General features: G+C 35.3%; 1 protein-coding gene across 1 annotated transcript in view; it reads left to right on the top strand.

The window, feature by feature from the left end:
• The window catches only part of trhde.2 (thyrotropin releasing hormone degrading enzyme, tandem duplicate 2), a 211,446-nt gene that overhangs the window by 160,460 nt on the left and 31,237 nt on the right, over positions 1-19,749 (top strand). The window contains exons 10-12 of the mRNA XM_685797.10: positions 1,940-2,028; positions 7,184-7,317; positions 9,121-9,176. Of these exons, the coding sequence (XP_690889.3) occupies positions 1,940-2,028; positions 7,184-7,317; positions 9,121-9,176 (279 nt within the window). The remainder of the gene's footprint in view (positions 1-1,939; positions 2,029-7,183; positions 7,318-9,120; positions 9,177-19,749) is intronic.

The raw sequence follows: 19,749 nt of genomic DNA, 5'->3' as shown, positions 1-19,749 counted from the left end.
ATAACGCTGCTGATAACAGACGCTTCCATAAATGAACATAAACACGAGCCACCAAATTACCAGCCTGTGGAGAACTTGAATTTTCTTCTGCTTTCTTATTTTGCTCAATCCTACTGATGAACGCGGTTTTATGTAAATGTATTTCATCTGAACACACACAGATGCTTCTATTATCACTGGAATTCAGAAGTGTTGTTATCAGCGCTCGTCTCCTTCACAATCTCTCTCTATAGTCCCCTTACAAACATATGCGGTTAAATACTATTTCCCAGCAGGGCTTCATATTGCTTCATTTTATGCGTAATGTGTCTTTAACTGAGCTATAGATTTCTCTGTGATGTAAACTTTCGGTTCCTGTATCTCCTGTGTTTGCTGTTTACAGCTTAAATTAAAAGTTCATTCTTTTATTACAGCTTTCATTATTTGAAAGGGGTTTATTCAGACATAATTAACAGACATTATATGATGAATATAATCTTAATGAGAGATTTGAGGTGAGTCACCAGCAGCTTGTAAAGGATTTTGTCCATTCCTGTGATTTTTCCAACACAAATCCCTAATGATCCACACATCCGAGAGTGACGCCAGGATATAATCCAGGCTGCTCTTCTCATATCAGATGACTAAATCTTGACATTTTGTGAAGGAAATGTGGTGCGAGACTTTGTAAAGTTCACTGCCACAATGCTAGGCTTTTGCAACGACTAGATGTTGTCAAAAGCAAGGTGTTTTGTTGCCTCAAGATAAAAGTGATGTTTTGTTCTACAGTAGCTAATGAATAGAGCTTTCATAAGCAATCATCACTATGCTAAGCACAATAAGCTGTTAGCTTGCTAACCCAAGGCAAACAGAAAAGGATTTGGTTTGTACTCATTTTAACTTTAGAAATATAACGAGATATGCAATTTAAAAGCCACTTATTACCATATTTTCATGATTATGAATAGAAAAACACCATCAAGTGATGGTTGGCGCTATCATTTCTTATGAGGCACTGAAAAATCCCTGCTGATCATTTTTATTTTATTGTTTTAATGTTTATAATGGGCTTTAATGGAAATTATAATGTTTCTTTCATGTCTCTACTGGCAATATGTGCCTTCTATTGCATGTTAAATCCAACCTAATGGAACATTTCCCAAAATCGACTCTTTTTACTGGTTAAAATGTGATTGTTTATAATGTTTTTTATAGTGGAAACCATCAGAATATCTCAGCTAATGGAAGGTTTTTTTAGTGGAAAATGCTAATTGAACTACTTTGCATAGAGGTTTAGGATCACATTAGCTCTCCCATTGTTACAGTATTACATTATTGCTGCGGTCTGAGGTGATTTATTCTGGCAGAAAGCAGGCCTTGTCCACCTGTGTGTCTGCCATTTTGACAGGCTGAAAGCGGGCCGGCCGTCCAGCGTGACAGCTGTCAGATAGGCTTTTACTGGATGTGCACTCATACCTGGAGATGTTCATACACACACACACAAACACATGAAAGCACAAATACACAGATGATTCCACGTCAGAATGAGGCGGCGACACAAAACATGACAGCGATCAGGTGACTAGTGAAAGTGTGTGTGTGACAGAGAGAGAGAGAGAGAGAGAGAGAGAGAGAGAGAGAGAGAGAGAGAGAGAGAGAGAGAGAGAGAGAGAGAGAGAAAGAAAGCAGTGCAGTCTGGGAAAGAATAAGATATGATGTTTTTGAGCTCTGACACTGCTGGGATTTCTTTGAGCTTCACAATCATCTGATGTTTCAGATTTTGTCACTTTGCCCGTCGGTGTCAAGACTGAGGATATCGGATGAATAAATCCCACAATCCCATTAAGTGGTGGGAGTCCATATGTGTCAGATTATGTGCTTCATACAGTATGTGACATTTAAACCCCTGAGATCAGACAGAAGTGTTTCATCTGGTATTTCTATCTTTGTTTTATTTCAGCTTCCAGTGGCAAATACCACTAACGCTCGCAGTGGGAAACGCCAGTCACATATCAACGGAGACCATCATTTGGGTCACAAATAAATCAGGTATGTATTATGATGTGTTTGATGAACACAGTCAAGATATGACTTTTAATAGGACTCTGAATATGCCATGGGCTGTAAACACTAGATGAAAAGTAATAGCATTTATCGAACACTAAAGAAAATACTCAGAGTCATTAAAATACTGGGAGTTTGTGGCGAGAATGCTATTAACTAATGAACAAACTAATTGAATTAACTAAAAGAATGAATGAATTAATTAATTAACTAATTCATTTATTTCAAAAAGTTCAGGAAATTCATATAATATACATATAAATTCATATAAGAGTTACAAAAATGCCCTGCACAGTTAAACTAATTGCTTAATACTAAATACTTAACAGAGACAATTTTGTAAATATTTGGGGCGTTACATGGACTGGAATGTTTTGTCTGTGTAACCAGGACTCATTCTTCTCTCCCCCACCACACCACACGACAACCTCAAAATTGAATGCAAATCTGAGTATGCCTCACACAGGTGAGTGGGCTTGACAAACCACTTTCAGAAACCTTTCATTTCCCTCACCAGTTTGGTTTGCTCATTTGCACCAGACATGTTCTTACGATAACTCCACATCTAAATAATAAATAAATAAATAAATAAATAAATAAATAAATAAATAAATAAATAAATAGGTGTGCTGCAAACATTGAAGTGGGCTTGGAAAACCACCTGTAGAAACGCTCTTCTCTCTCTAACCCCCCATTTATATTATTATTTGCACAATTTCATTCATTTGGTCTCTATTCCAGAGGTCAACACAGAGGAATGAACTTTCAACTATTCTGGCATATGTTTTAGGCAGCAGATGCCTTTCTAGCCACAACTCAGTACTGGGATACACCAATACACTCACACGTTCATTAACACGCACTCATACACTACAGCCAATTTTGTTAATTCACCTATAATGCATGTCTTTGAACTGTGGGAGAAACCAGAGCACCCATGCGAACACTGGGAGAACAAGCAAACTCTACAGAATTTCCATATGGCCCAGCTGAGACTGAAACTAGTGGCCTTCTTATTGTGAGACAGTGCTAACCACTGAGCCTTTCCAGCCACAACCCAGTATGGGAAACACCAATACACTCACACATTCATTAACACGCACTCATACACTACAGGAAATTTTGTTAATTCACCTATAATGCATGTCTTTGAACTGTGGGGGAAACCAGAGAGAGCACCTATGCCAACACTGGGAGAACAAGCAAACTCCACAGAAATTCCATATGGCCCAGCTGAGGCTGAAACTAGTGGCCTTCTTATTGTGAGACAGTGCTAACCACTGAGCCACTGTGTTGCCCACACAATTTCATTTATTGTGTAAATATGTTTAACACACACAATTTGTAAAGTACTTATTTCATGTTAAAACTGTTGACAATTTACACTGTTTAAGCAGGGGTCTCTCACAACATGATGATTTTTGATTATTTGATACAGAAATTTAAGACTTAATGACCATGATGCACAATAGTATGTTTTATAAATTGATTGACTGACGGATTGACTGCATGTTAGTTACTTTTCATGAGTAAAACAAATACAAATACATTCAAAAATAGTAATAAAAACTGCCAAACTACTTCACAAGTATTCCTTGGCAAGATAATCATTAGTTTAATAAGGCTTTTCATTCATTATAATCTTAGGTCAGATGCATCCCCCTGACTTTTTTTTGACTTTCCAAGAACAACGTCGAAAGAGAAATTAATTTTAATTAATAAGGAAAAAATGCTTATGGCAGAAGTGTATTTAAGTATAAAGAAAATTTTGAGAGTCCTTGACCTATAAAGTCCATGACTGCTGCCATGACAGCAAATTACATCATAATTACAAAGTACAACTTTAATTGGATTTCCTCATTAAATTTGAATAATTTACTGCCAAAAATGAATTTCTGTAAAATGTCATTTTATGAAAACATTTCGGTGCTTTTTGCCAGTGACTCACACACTCTTGCATGAGCTCTACATCGACCATCATTATATGTGATTTATTTCCTCTCCTTTGGGAGAATGAGGTGGATTTTGTCCGGATGGAGCCACAGCGAGTCAAATTCCAAGAGCAGGAATTGAATTTGTTCTGCAAGCGGCTCAGAGCTGAGTGTCCACTGATTATGAGAGCATTTAACAGCCTCCATTTTCTGCTCACCTTTACTGAAAAAGAGGCTCATCAGGGCTACAATGCAGACGACACAGAGTGAAGCAGAGACAATGACTCTTGGAGGAAACAGAGTCTGAAACGCAGAGACCCCATTTATATGCATTAACTCACTGCCTGACTCTTGCAATCTGCCCGGATGCGCTCGGGATCACGATACACTCCAAAAATCCATCCAGTGCACGAGCTGGAAAGCACTTAACCAATGCATTTATTTTCCATGAAAAACAACAAGGTCTGGCTGGAATATTGCAAACATGTTAGATTACAGATGTTGTACATTACTCAGATGCTAAACACATCATCTCTTCGTGTATATTTATGAAAAGAACGGCTGTTATAAGTTCACTCGAGTAATGATAACTAGTGATGACTATTTTTTACACTTTGAAAGTGTAGTCAGGTAAACTCTGTCAGTCCATGTGACAAAGTGAGCATTAGTTACTTATATTTAGGCACACAAGAAATGTATTCCAACAGAAATTTGCAAAAAAGGTCAGCAAATTATTGAATCAATCAATTACTATTTATTTTCTTATGTGTGTTATTTATTTTCTTATACGTTTCTGTATATGTTTTATATTAATTTCACTAATATTATGAATTAATATGCAAATGCAAAAAATACAATTTGTAAAGTAATATTTACCGTTTTTGTAGATGTATTATATATAGGAGACTGCTGTTTTTGATTTGTTTTTATTTTTATTAAACGACCGATTCTATTTGGATTTGCATAATAATGCTTAAATACAATTTTATAATTAATTTTTTATTTTTATATTTATTATTAGCTCCTATACTCTCTACATCCTTCCGCATAATCTACAGATAATTCTCAAAAATAAGAAAAAATATGTGTAGAAGTAGCAAAAAGTCAGATTCTGTCTGGCCCTATATACATTTGATCAGAATTATAGATAAAATGTATAATAATGAACAAAATGATGCCACCCTAAGGCCCTGATAACAAAGAATATATTTTTTATGAGAGGAACCTTTTTAAAATGGTTTTCTATTGACAGTGAGTGTTACACTGTTTGTTCATCCAGGCACCTCACGTTTTAATCACATGCTGCTCTTCGCATTTTTGATGGAGTGTTCTGTGCGCCTGCAGCTGAAAAGTCAACTCTTTGCGGAAAAAGTGCCCAATGTCACATGCTCCAGCACAATTACTGATGATACAATGACTGCTTAGCAACAAAAAAAGTGCCTTGCTTTTTCAGAGCTGAAAGTGCAATGGTGTGATTGGCCTGTTAGACAAGCAAATCTGTCTCTGCACTCTAAAAAATGCTGAGTTGTTGTAACCCAATGTTGGGTCAAACATACCCGACCATTGGTTTAAAAGTATAATTAAAATTTTGTTGAAAGTAATTAACCCAACTTTAGTGTGATTAAAAAAAAAAGGTTTTACAGCTTAAAAAGCAAAACAAAACACAATTATTATATTAATATTTTATATATGTTTTATTAAAAATAAGCTTAGATTTGCCCACTTCTCAGGTTTAGACAATATGTGGCATACTGTAGCATGTGTATTTTGATATGGTTTTTTGACCACTCTTCGTTATTAATGTTCATTTATTTGTTTGCTGGAAATTAAAAATGAATTTAGAAATAGCTTTGAAACAAATATTTGCGCTTAATAAACAAAATTAATTATGGATAGGCTAATAGATGTTTGTGCGTACAACACATTTCCCTATTCAGGAGAGTGAAAGTGAAAGTAAATAATGAGGAGGTTCATCTCTCATTCTCGCCAGATGCTCTGTTTAACTAATTTCTCCCTAGTAAAGCGTTCAGTTTTTACACTTTCAAAGTCCGCCATCTAAATAGCAAATGTACCATGGTTCGATGTGGCTCTTAAAGGAAATAGGAGAAGAGAATCTGATTAGTTTATTCTCAAAACACATATTACTTATTAGGAGAATAAGCTCAACCCTGTAAGACCATGCGCCATGGTGCAAATCGGATTTTTCCAACCATGCACTCTGCACATGGATCGTCAAAATAGAGCCCTAAGTGTCATTCGCTCGATCATGTCATTTTAAATGAAAAGTTGACATTGTTTGATATGTTTTTGTTATGACATAACCAAATCCATTACAGCTGTCAGTTTCTTTGTCATAACAACTTGATCTCAACAAAACATCATAAATCGGATTACTTTGAGGCCATTGTAAATGTGTCATGTAAGTCTTTATCACTGATTTCTGTGAAACAAACTCAATTTGTCACTACACTTTCTCATTAAGTGTCAATACTCTGTCAAATTTTTTTTAATGGTGCCAATAATATTGAATGATATTTTAATGATAGATATTGTACCACTGTAGTTAAGGTCAAGAAGTATATTAATGATGCTGTTATACAATTCATGAGACAACTATAATGGCTTCATGACAGAAGTTATGTTGTCTTGTCTTGATAAAGTTGATAAATGTCTAGATGTCATGACAAAACATGTTATACGTTTTTGGTTATGTCATATGCATTTAAAGGTGAGTGTAAATGTGTGTAACTGCATGACTGACACTTAATGAGAGTTCCCATAAACCTCTCACACCATCTTACACCCCTTCAAGTTGTCACAGTCTGTGTCGCACCACAGACGATCGAGACTCAGAGATGATCAAAAACACATGTATTTATTTACATAATCGCACTTACAACAGAAACTTGGCACACAGGACTTACATGGTGGTTGACACTTCAATCTCGGACAATACAGGTGGTATAAATACACAGGACACAATCACACAGAATACAAACAGGGGTGACACAGGTGGAACTAATGATCATTAACACACAGTGGAAAACAAAACAAAGGGGTCACATGACATAAACACACACACATGGAACACGGCACAATACACTAGACGTGACAAGTGTTACAAATTTTTTTTTTCTGTTTTGCTCAAATCATGTGCATGTGTGTAGCTACTGCACAGTGATTTTCTTTTCATGCTTATGTATTTACAGAGGCGCACAGAGTGGGTCACGTGGTTGGTGAGACGTGGTTGCTGGGCAACATCAATCAGACGGGCTACTTTAGAGTGAACTACGACCTTCACAACTGGAAACTTCTTATTCAACAGCTGACGAGAAATCCGACGGTAAAGAACCCGCAATCCCTTTCATCCATCTGTATGTGTGTTTCCATTACGCTTCAAGCTGTGCAAACTGAAACAAGCTGACTAAAATAAACTTAATGGACATATGCTAAAACTCCCATATTATGGACGAGGTGGTTCAAGCCATTTTATAAAAGTTATATTTCACAAAACTGTAATCACAGTTTTTCCCATTTAAAAATTCAACATGTAAAGTCACATGATTAGACTTTATGATGCGTTTATTTGAAGAAACTGCTTCTTTTGCATCCATTGCATTACACAACTCAAAAAAACTTGATCTGTTCATCTGGAAAATTAAATTATAATGTACCAGAAGCATCTAATATTTGGGTACTGCCAGATATAAGGGACTTTCCTTGCAATCAATGTTTGGGTAAAATGACTATGTCACTTCCCACATGAAAAAATACCATAGTAAAGTGTAGTAAATACAGATGTGTTTTTAAACAATATTATGGTAAAATTCCTGAATTAATCTTCTATGATAATTCTATTCTTGCTATGGTAACACAACAACTACAGTATATTAATTAATACACTACCTGACAAAAGTCTTGTCGCCTATCCAAGTTTTAGGAACATAAATTAATAAGTTGACGTCTAGTTGATTATTTTGTATCAGAAGTGGCTTATATGAAAGGCAAAGGCCTCTAGATTACGCTTATTTTACCAAAATAAAATATGATCATGCCTTGATTTTTAATTACTTAATTAGGACAGTAAGGTCTGACTTTGCTTAGACAAAAGTCTTGTCATTTAACAAAAAAAGTACAGTATAGAATAAAAAGTCATGGTGCAGTGGAAAAATAATTATTATTGTGTATGACTCCCATGAGCTTGGACGACTGCATCTTTGCATCTCTGAAATTACTACAATAACCTAATTAATAAAGTCATCTGGAATGGCGTTCTTGCAGGACTCCCAGAGTTCATCTAGGTTCTTTGGGTTTATCTCCTCCTTCATCTTACGCTCAATAATGTTCATGTTTGGTTACTGGGCTGGCCAATCCTGGAGCACCTTGACCTCTTTGCTTTCAGGAACTTCGAAGTGGAAGCTGAAGTATGAGAAGGAGTGCTATCCTGCTAAAGAATTTGCCCTCTACTGTGGTTTGTAATGTAATGGGCAGCACAAATGTCTTGATATCTTAGGCTGTTGATGTTGCCATCCACTCTGCAGATCTCTCATACGCCCCCATACTGATTGTACCTTCACTAAACTTGACTGATTTCTGTGAAAATCTTTGTGTCTAAAAAATGTATTGAAGTAAAACTACAGTATTGATTATAATTTATTAGATCACTTTAGTTAATACTACATTATTCAGTTGCATTCATTGGTAAAGATATGTAGATACTACAATATTTACAGTATAATATACTTCACTATAGTATAGTTTGAAAACACAATAGTATTTAATATAAATTACCCTAGTATTTCTTTCATGGGAGCTTTGATGAAATATATGGCAGCAATATAAATGATCCTAACAACATCTGTCGTTATAATTCTTAAAATGACTTCTCACTAGAAGAGAAAGCAATGATTTAGCTGCATGGCAATGGCAAATGGAAACATCATAATTTTGCAGTAGTTTTTTTTTTTGTGTTTGTTTAATCCCGAATGAATCATTGGAAAGCAAGTTTTTTTCACTTTGTCATCTTTCCTTTCTGCTTCAAATCATGTTTCCCCTTCAGTCATGATTCCTCTTTTCCTCCTCATCTCTCATCTATCCGCCTGCTTTCCGCTGCATTATAAATGTGTGTGCTGTTCTCTTGTGGCAGATCATCTCTGTGGGCAACAGGGCCGGTCTGATTGATGACGTCTTCAACCTGGCGAGGTGAGTTGTGTTTGTTACACGGAGCCTCTGGAAACATGCAGAGTCATTCAGAGAGCCTGAAACCTGCACTAGAGATCCATTTAATGTCCTTTACACCCCTGCAGAGTCTAATTCAGCTTTATTTGTGTGCTGCTTTTTATTGTCCCACTAACTGTCAGGTTATTTCAGGAGGTCTTTGACCTACCACTGAGAAAGTACAAAGTGACAGCGGTGAGGGAAAACTCTCAGAGTATAAAAGCCCACTGAGAGCAAGTCTGGATTATTCAGCACACTCACACACACAATCACAAATTGTTCAAATGAAACCCATCTTTGTAAATGTAGCTATGGTCAGAATTCATTAATTAGGTCTGCGTATTATCAAATGAATCTATTCAGACTCATTGTAAGAGTGCTTATACAACCAACTATATTATACATTCTGATTATAATTCCGATTATAGAGCTGATTAATGAAGACACACTTCTGCACACTCCTTTGTACAGCACTACCATACTATGTAATTTGTAAAACAATACTTCTAATCACTTACATCAAACATCTTTCTCTGTGTGTATTTTCTTTTGTAGTAAACTTGCTCAGTAGTTCAACTGGTTGAACTTTTTATGAAACGCGTTTCTTTGTGCTTAACTCCAATAAAATGATTTGACAATATCCTTAAACACTACAAATACAACATAAAATGACATGCTTGGATTTTTACTGCATGATTTGCTCACTTTAGGGTAAGGTTTAGTAAATGAGGTATTTTCAAATGTGGTAAAACACTATACTTTTGAACTGCATTCATATACCAGTTGATTTCCAAACTACAGATATACAGTTGGAGTCAGAACTAGATTAAAAAGTTTGTAAAGCTTAAGGTTTAAAAGTACTTTTAAGTAGCTGTAAGTTTTAAAAAAGCTTAAAGTTTTAAAGCAGTTTTAAGTTTTAATTAGCTTAAAGTTTTAAAGTAGTTTCAAGTTTAAAGAAGCTTCAAGTATTTAAAGTAGTTTTAAGTTTAAACTAGCTTCAAGTGTTTAAAGTAGTTTTAAGTTTAAAGTAGCTCAAAGTTTTAAAGCAGTTTTAAGTTTAAAGTAGCTTCAAGTTTTAAAAGTAGTTTCACCTGGTTGAACTTTTCATGACACGTGTTTCTGTGTGCTTAAGTCCCATGAAGCAATTCGACAATATGGTATTTTTAAATGTGGTAAAACACTATACTTTTGAGCTGCATTCATACACTACTTAATTTCCAAACTGCAGATATACAGTTGAAGTCTGAATTATTAGCCCCCCTGAATTATTACCTCCCCCCTTGTTTTTTTTTCCCAATTTCTGCCTAATAAAGAGATGTTTTTCAATACATTTCTAAAGATTATAGTTTTAATAACAAATTTCTAATAACTGATTTAGTTTATCTTTGCCATGATGACATTAAATAATTTTTGACTAGATATTTTTCAAGACACTTGTATACAGCTTAAAGTTACATTTAAAGGCTTAACTAGGTTAATTAGGTTAACTAAGCAGTTTAGGGTAAGTAGGCAATATATTATCAGACAAACTGTGAACATTTTTATTTATTTATTTATTTATTTTTGCTGTGTTAAACCTTATTTTACGAAAACAAAAGGAAAGAATTTCAAAAGGGGCTAATAATTCTGATTTTAACTGTATGTATTGGTGTAAGGCATTACAAATACTCACATTCATGTAATAGTGTACATTTTTAGTGCTGTATAAATACTTTATGCTTCACTACTTTATGTTTTCCACAGTGATTGGCTAAGTAGAATAATCAGTGCAGTGATTCCCGTTCAATCAAATCACATAGACAAATCACATCAGACTGACTGACTTCAAGACATCAATGCTTTATAAATGCAGCAAACGTGTAGTTTGGAAAATTAAAAATGTCACTAGGGAAGATAACGGATGAGAAGATAAAGGATGCCTATTGTATGATGACTGAAATCACAGAATGGCCATAAACAATAACTAAATGCACTATGGAATGTTACGCTTTCAAACACCTGCACAGGCTTGGTTTTGCAGTGCCAACAAAATAAGCAGTGACATATTTTCACAGCTCTATTTGCTCTCACATTTTAAATGTATAGTGCATGGCAAATAAACTTACACTTAAAAAATACACCCTTAAAAGAAAATGGCTGTAAGCTACACTGTTAATTTGCATGGTATAATTTTCACAGCATAAAATTCAATACTCAAGCACTTTAAAGGGGCTACTTTTTACTTATACTTTCAGCAATATTCCGAAATATTAATAATACTATACTTTAACTACATTATTTGGCAAGTAATGGCAATTTTATTTGAAAATAAATGTTGTACTCTTTCCACCACTGGATATATGTAAATGAAATGACGTAATAAAAAGTTGCCATACGCATTTTTATCAGTTTCTGAAAAAAAACTGAACACTGAACATCGAAACTCTTTCATTTTGAAAAGATAACTTTAAATAAAAATAAGCTTTATTTCTGCATGAATATTCTCAGTTTTCTCAAATGTCAAAGTACAGACGGGGAGCTTAAACTTAAGGTTATAGCCTAGACAGACAGTGCAAATATATTTTCATCTTCATGGGATTTCAAAAGATTACATCATGACTGACAGATCAGTATGAAAGCAAAGTGTTGCAAGACTCAAAGACTTGTTCAGTCCTTGTATTAACATGCAACTCGAGATATCTGTCACCCAGCTGAGACTGTTATAGGTTCCAAAACAACTGTCTGTAAGCTTTCTATATACATGTATGTGTTACTCTCACAACATATGATGCCACATGCTTTCATAACAATCTCAAAATAGCATCACCAGAATAATGTTCATGTGTTATTTGAACTTCTGATGTCAGAATTATAACATTTAACAATCAAATCCTGAGATATTTATTTAATTTGAATATACAATAATTATGTTCCGTTCATAATTATAGTAAACCTTATTAATCCAAAATAATTAGCCAATTAGGAGCAAATGCCACCTCTTTTTTTGTTGACATTGAATAAACAGTTAATTTTGTCAACAACAACAAAAAAAAAAGACAGAAATTTGGCATCTGGTCTTTGGAAAGACCTTAATCTCAAAGCTAACACTCACTTTTTTCTGGTCAGTTTGAATGGATTGTTATAAAGCCGTCCATCACACTAGAAAGAGCAGTCAGATCCAGTCAACTTCTGACCGTTCATTACTGACAGATGCAGCTCGTGTACTGTTAGTTCCTTTTCTCCTTCAGCCTGAAGGCATTATTGAAGAAAAAGCTTTTAGCTCATCAAGAATAGACCTGTGGTGAGACTATTCAGCCGTTACTGCCATGGTGGATAATAAGAAAGTGAAGTAAACCTCTGCCTTTTCACTGTTACCTCATTGTGTAGATCCAGATTTAGAGCTTCATCATTAGCTGGAAACTCTCATACACACGTCCAGTGAAACTGAAATGATAAAAGTAAGCGCCAGAAGCTGTCGTTAGTCCCTTCAGGAGCAACTGCTCTCCCTCAGGTCCTCTCTGTCAGACTAATTTTTTGTGTGTTATAGACGAATTATTCAATTTCTAGCAGATTGGATGCTAAAAAAAAACTAATCAGGGTTTGAGTATCACTGATGGACTTTCTTTAACATCGAACTCTGTATATTCTAGAGCTGCTTTGTTTGTTAAATGAATTCAGTTCGGACAGTCATCCACCAAACTAAATGAGGAAGCTGCCAGATGCTCTGCTAGCATTAGCGCTGCTGTTCATCATACCGAAGCGACAGGCTCGTCTGCGCGGCTCACGTTGAGCTAGACAGGGGTTTAGTGGGTATGTGGAGAATTGTGTTTTTGGCCACAGATGTTTCCTAACCATGACGATTCAGTCAACTGATGACAAACCCGCAGGGAACTGTGTGTTTATTGCCATCACGTTGAGCTGAGAATGGAAACCTGTTCCTGCTGCGCTGTCGTACGTCATGTTCATTTAGCCTGTTTATTCAGCTTGGCCTTGTTTACCGAAGAGCTGGATAATTGAAAACTAACAGGACTAAATGCAAATCCTTCAGTTCCTCAGCTTTGTTTTTTTTCTGGTTAGTGCGTATTGTTTCTCTCGGTTGTTGTTTACAGCTACTCTTAATAAAACTGCGGATGCTAACAGGACGTCTTATTCAACCTCAGGGCTGTGGATGTGTTTATTGGCTCTCAAGAAGCGGAAATGCCATCCTTAGTTAAAAACAGCATCAGCGTAAATCACCATGTGTAAAATGTCTCAGTAAATTGCTGGATGATAAAGAGTTTTCATATGACAGAGGGAACTGAATGCCTGGAGTGATGTCACCTAATTAAATGCCCCTGGTGCTCATGGGAATCATTCACACAGATCAATGCAGCCGCACAAAGCTCAGTCAGCCTGTACTGTGATTATGAATTACTGGATCAATTGAGAAGATAGCTGCCGTTAGCGGAGCCTAGTTTGAGACTGAAAATAATATTTAATATGCAATATTAATGGAGGAATATAATATTTGGGGTAATTGCATAGTTTATTCAACTTTACAAAAAGTATCATTACCACAGAGATATTGGCATATGTAGCACCAGCTCTACAGAGGGTTTTGATTAATCTCATTAAAAGTTTGTCATATTTAAGCCTGACTTTAAAGCATAAATTAACAGCACAGACAACAAATCAAATGCAGATTCTACTACTATTATAAATAACCAACATATCTCAGCAATCTGCCCCAAAAAAAAGACAACACCCAAAAAAACATAACATAACAATTAATAGTGCTAATACACACAGGGGAAATAAGTTAAACAAGACACACATAAACACAATCAACAATAGGCTATTTGCACATAAAGGGCTCTATTTTAACAATCTAGGCGCAAAGTCTAAAGTGTGTCCGAATCCACTTTTGCTATTTTAGGGAAGGAAAAATACACTTTGCTGTGGCGCATGATCTAACAGGGTTAAGCGTATTCTCTTAATGAGTTATGGGTGTGTTTTGAGAATAAACCAAACAGAGTCTCACCTCACATGCCCTTTAAGAGTCAGTTGCGACGTGCCATGGTGCATTTGCTATTTACATGGCAGATTTTGTAAGTGGAAAAACTGAATGCTTTACTAGCAAGAAAACAGTTCAACAAACCATCTGCAGCAAAAAAATAAAGAATGATCCTCTTCCAATTGGCCATTACTTTCACTTTCTCTTTCTCTCTTTCGTGGATAAGTAAACAGTGTTGTACACTCCACTGAAGACATACATTAAACTACATAATTATTTTCATTTGTTTTATTTAATAAAACAAATATAAATATGAATATAATAAGTAATACTAATATTAATAATAACATTATACAAAAGCAAGTTGTCATGAATAAACTGAAAAAGCCCCCTGTGATGAAGAAGAAATGGAGGTACTGGTTTTTATATTTATGTAGAAAGTAATATTTTTTGTAATTTTTTATTCCTTTAATTCTTTTTCATTTTTAAAGATAGTTGTGTATTGCTGTACATCCTGCATGTTTACGTGTTCAAGGTGCATAACTAATGCACTCTGGACTGGACTGAACGTTAGACCTACTTTCAGCTGGTCTATTGTACAATCTATTTTAGTTCCTCAAAGTAGCAACGCACCAACAATGCACCTTAACACACCTGTTTTCTAGACCAGAACACCCACAGTCCACAAAGTGGCGCAAATGTATTTGCTACTTAAACAATATGGTGGGAATATGGCCATCTATAAACTTTCGATAAAGAGTTAATGTTACTTTTTTCAATTTCATAAGGTTCCTTTTAAAGGGTCGATGTTTTAATCTAATTAAAATAAAATCTGCTGAAAGTGCCATCTTCAGCAGCAGGCGGACTTAGAAACGCGATTGGAAATACAGTGTTAAATAAATGTTCATATTATAAATACATGGCAAGGAACACTTTAATTTAACAATTAAACAATTAACAATTTAATTTAATCGAACACTCAATTTAATTGAGTGGTTCTTGTCTGGTCTGATATCCATTTTATATCATATCTCAGTAAGGCGGTGAAAATTAATGATTGTAAAGAAATCAGACCTTATACACAGCAAACTTGTAATGGAATGACAGCTCACTCAAAGTGCTTAACTAAAAGTTCTTGTGCATATACTTCATTGACACTTAGCAAACCTCCGCTCCTTTCAGCATCAGCCATGGTGCCCCCCAATCAGACTGTGCTCTCCAAGGAAATAGTGAATAATTTCTGTAAAAGCTACATACTGTTTACCAAGTGGTTTGCATATGAGGGATATACCAGAGCATCTTTAAAATCTCTCGGGGTTGGTGGGACTCTACATTTTGTTGCCTTAAACTCCTCCAAGATAGATGAAAGAGGGAGCTGCAACTGACCTGATGGAATGTAGAGTAGGGCATCCCCAACCACCTCAGCAGGTGCTTGTTAATTTTCCTCTCAATGCTTTCCACAGCTGTTAGAGAAAACTCATAGACTGTGAGGAGCCAAATTAGTTTGGGGAGAAGGCCGTGCTGGTACAGCCAGGATTTAAAGTTTTCAGAAAATCTAGATCTATCAATACTCTTCAACCAATTCTCTGTTTGCCCAAGCACTTTATAGGACTGTCTTCAATGGATGGAAATACCTCGCCCTGACCAAAGACCAAGACCAAAGTTTATTGTTACCCTACCCTTCCTGATGACCAGACATTCTTGGCCGTAAATGTCAACCTTGCTCATGTGGCTACACTTTTGAGTTTCAAGTACCCAACTCACATTATATTATTATATTGAGATCATCTATAAAACTCTGCACCACTGCCTGAATCACACCAGACTCCAGATCAGATTACTTTTAAAACATTTGATGAAACTGCAATTTAAAATAAAAAAGTTATTTAAATCTTCTTGCAAAGATAAAAGACAAGGTATGTTAACATATTAACAAGGTCACAGTCAGTTATATTTAATATTAAAAAACTCACTTCATACTAATTTTAGAAGAGAATGTGTTTAAGAATGATGAAAGTAGCACAAGAATGTAGAGGTCTGTGCAGGACTGTTTTTATAGTCTCGCTCTCGTGAAGTTTTATTCCGCACCTGAACAATTCTGCTGTATTTTCAGTCTTTGTTCACCCACTGCCTGCTTAGAATAATTTTGTACCAGCCCCGACCGTTCCTGTTAAATTTAAATCTGGTTGCAAAAAAACTCACATTCAAATTAGGTACTACCAAAAGAGAGAGGTACCAGATAAAACTGTACGTTGTGCAAGGATTGTAGGCTAAATGTCAGTTTTGTTTGCCCCTTTGTGATGAGTCATGAGTGCTGCCTTAAACCTGAGGCTTCAGTCTTGAGACTGCTAAAGAGTAAAGCTTTGAGGTATTATCACATGACACAAGAAAAAGACTCCCATACATCTTAACAGTAAATTGACTGCTTTCTAATGCAAGCTGAATGGCCTTCAAGGACAGCGCATCTTCAGTTTCTCTGCAATAGTAAATCCCGCTGTGAGGACTGTTACGCAGATAATGAGTGCAACGACTGTAAAAAATAAATAGCACGTGCAGAATGCACTGGGCATGCATTCATCATGTGTAACAGTCGTGAGCACTGGCTGTACCTGCCTGTGCTCAATAAGAATAAGGAAATCACAAATATGCTGTTCCGAAATAACATCGGGACTCGGGAACGCTATATTGTTAGACTGCTAGAGTTACCAACCGCTACCGTGTTTTATCCAGAAATTTATGATTATAAAATGCAAACCTCTACTAGAATGCAAAAATTGCAAATCATTTTCTTATGAAGATTATTTTTAAGTGCTTGTTTGTTTTGATTTTGTTTTGAGTTTTGAGTTTTTCGAACATAAAATAATGTCTTTAAAATGATTTCAGCTGTTAAATAACTTTTAACCGGATGAATTCTTCTGCTGCAGCAACCAGATCTGCCTCCTGTACCCACCCTTGTGTGTTGGGTGTTTGCTTCAGTTTTCCTAAACTACATCTACTTAAGTTATTAACAGTTGCTGTTAACAGCTCTCTGTGATTACTGCGATCTAAAACTACTTGTCGTAACGCTGTGTTTTGAACTTCCAAAGAAACACAGATATGTTTATAACTTCACATTAACATCAGATTGTTGTTATCATAGAGTCCAAAGGTTGTAGTGCTTTAAAAAAACATCACAACACTTGCTGACAATTCTGTTGCATCTCACACAGCAACAAGAAAGAACTGAAAAATATATTTTCCCAATACTTCTGTCTTTTGAAGAAAATTAATTATATATATAAAATATATATTGTGTGTGTGTCTGTGTGCAGAGACTCATTAAAGTCTCACTGATGAAGCTTCTTAATAGGTCTGTTTGAAATGTTCTGCTAAAGCTCAGGCTAAATGAGTTACAATTACAGGCCAATTTAGAAGTCAATGATTTATTTAGGAGTCTCTTATGTTACTCATTAGTTATTTCAATGTCAGCAGCATTTGCCTTGTTTAAAAATGAAACACAGCTATTGCATTTTGATTAAAAAATTAAAATTGTATATTGTATATTACATTTTCTCTGTGCTATCGCATTGACATTGTGTGTATCATGTCTCAAAAGAGATCATACATTTGTATGGTTCTTTTGATTAGTACAAAAGAAGCCATACATTACTTGGAAAGCAGTGAAAATGTCAGTGCTTCATAATAGTTTTATGGTCATGTTCTGATCTTTTCATTTTAATGGCTATTTCTACTGAATAATTCAAAAGTAAAGGAGGAAATGATGATTTTCATGGAGAGTATAAACAATATGACCTTATTCCAGTCGCTACTGTCAAAATGGGGTAATAACTGAAGTATCAGTGAAAGCTATTATGAAGTAATGATTTTAAGTTTGTAATTTTCCATCTGACGTGTTATTTTTGTGTTTTATATTTAATTCAATCGTGATTCACTTGGATTTCAAGGCATTTTTCTAGGTTATTATATTAATTACATTAATACGTTTTCCTTTGTTTGTATAATAAAAAAATATATATATAGATCGTAATATTTGTTTCTCATTACATCATAATGTAGAACTTGTTATATTTTTTAGCATTCTAAACTCAAAATGTAGTTTTCTAAAGCTCAAATTGTTTTCTTTCCAGTGATACCATAATAATGTTTGTAGCTCACTGGAGTCAAGAACTGTTACTATTTAAAGTTAGGTAGGTGTAAATCCCCAGAAGTGAGTGCTGACTAAATGCAATTAGACAGACAGTCAAAAAGATTTGATGAAGTTCAAACAAACCAAATCCTACCGGGATTATAACGTATAATCATCTGTACCAAAATACGATATATGTTTTTATTAAACCGTTCAAATATAGCACCACGCTGTACTGAAATGTCTATAAACGCTGAACCTTAATGAGAAACACAACTAATATGCGCATGATACGATTAAGCTCTTGACGCAATGCTGAAACTCCATCCTTTACATCTTGTGGGCACATTAATCATGAGAATATACATTGAATATTTCCATGTAATCAGTTTAAAAGAATGATAGATGAGTGTCTGGAATTTTTCGACATCATTACAGACTGATGAATTGTTTATTATATACTGTACACTCATGGCTCATTAGATGAAATTTTGATGCTTTGTTCTGGCAAACTGAATCTTGGATACAAAAAAAAGTTTCACAAACACTTCCATGGCCACATCTGTCAAGCACCTAGGGATCCAGACTGTTCCTACAAACATTTATGACTCTCAGGAGCTTAGTGGACTCAACCATGGTGTTGCTTGAATTTTAAAAGGTACTAAATATTCTACAGTCAACACTTATTGATATTATAATAAAGCATTCAATCATGCATCTCCGTCTGGCGATCTGATAGATGAGTCTGAGTTTGGTGTTTGCCAGGAGAATGGTTCTTGCCTGACTGTATTGTGCCAAGTGTTATGTTTGTTTGTTTTTGGCTTGGCATGTCTTAGTTTTAGTGAAACTAAGACGGAGTATTAATGCTTAAGCATACCAAGAAATTTTGACAATTATATACTCTCCACTTTGTAGGAACAGTTTGGAGATCTCCCTGTAAGAGTGCAAATTACCATATACATTTGTTTATATTGCATATCTTTTTCACCAGGAAGGTTCATACAGATTCCAAAGGCAGATTCTGCTAAGATCAGGGCCTGACTAAGATGGGTGTGCACCTTGGTGGTTTTACCATGTGGTTAAATGTTGATTGGTCAGTTTGTATGACTGAGTATTTGGACTTTGGTCACATGGTCGAGGAAGATACAAAACTGTATTGTAAACTTTGCTCTTTCTCTTTTCCAGCTCTGCTAGTATTTGTGAATTACTTTTGACTTAACATTAGTATTTATGACAATACAATACAAACACTTAATAGCAACGCTCTCCCAAATTTTTAGCTATTAATGCTGCCCTTATTTCTGTTTTTGATATAAGATTGCAGAAGGATGGTTTGACTAGAAATGTACAGATTTTAACATCATACTGATAACTTTTTAGTCATTCGGCAAAACTACAGTTCAAACCGCTGTAGTTAAAACCAATCCTTAAACCCCTTTCCTTACCTAACATGACTGTGG

This window comes from Danio rerio, chromosome 4 (assembly GCF_049306965.1).
Source record: "Danio rerio strain Tuebingen ecotype United States chromosome 4, GRCz12tu, whole genome shotgun sequence".
Lineage (NCBI taxonomy): Eukaryota > Metazoa > Chordata > Actinopteri > Cypriniformes > Danionidae > Danio > Danio rerio.
The sequence above is the reverse complement of the archived record's forward strand: the minus strand, read 5'-3'. Positions and strand labels throughout refer to the sequence as shown.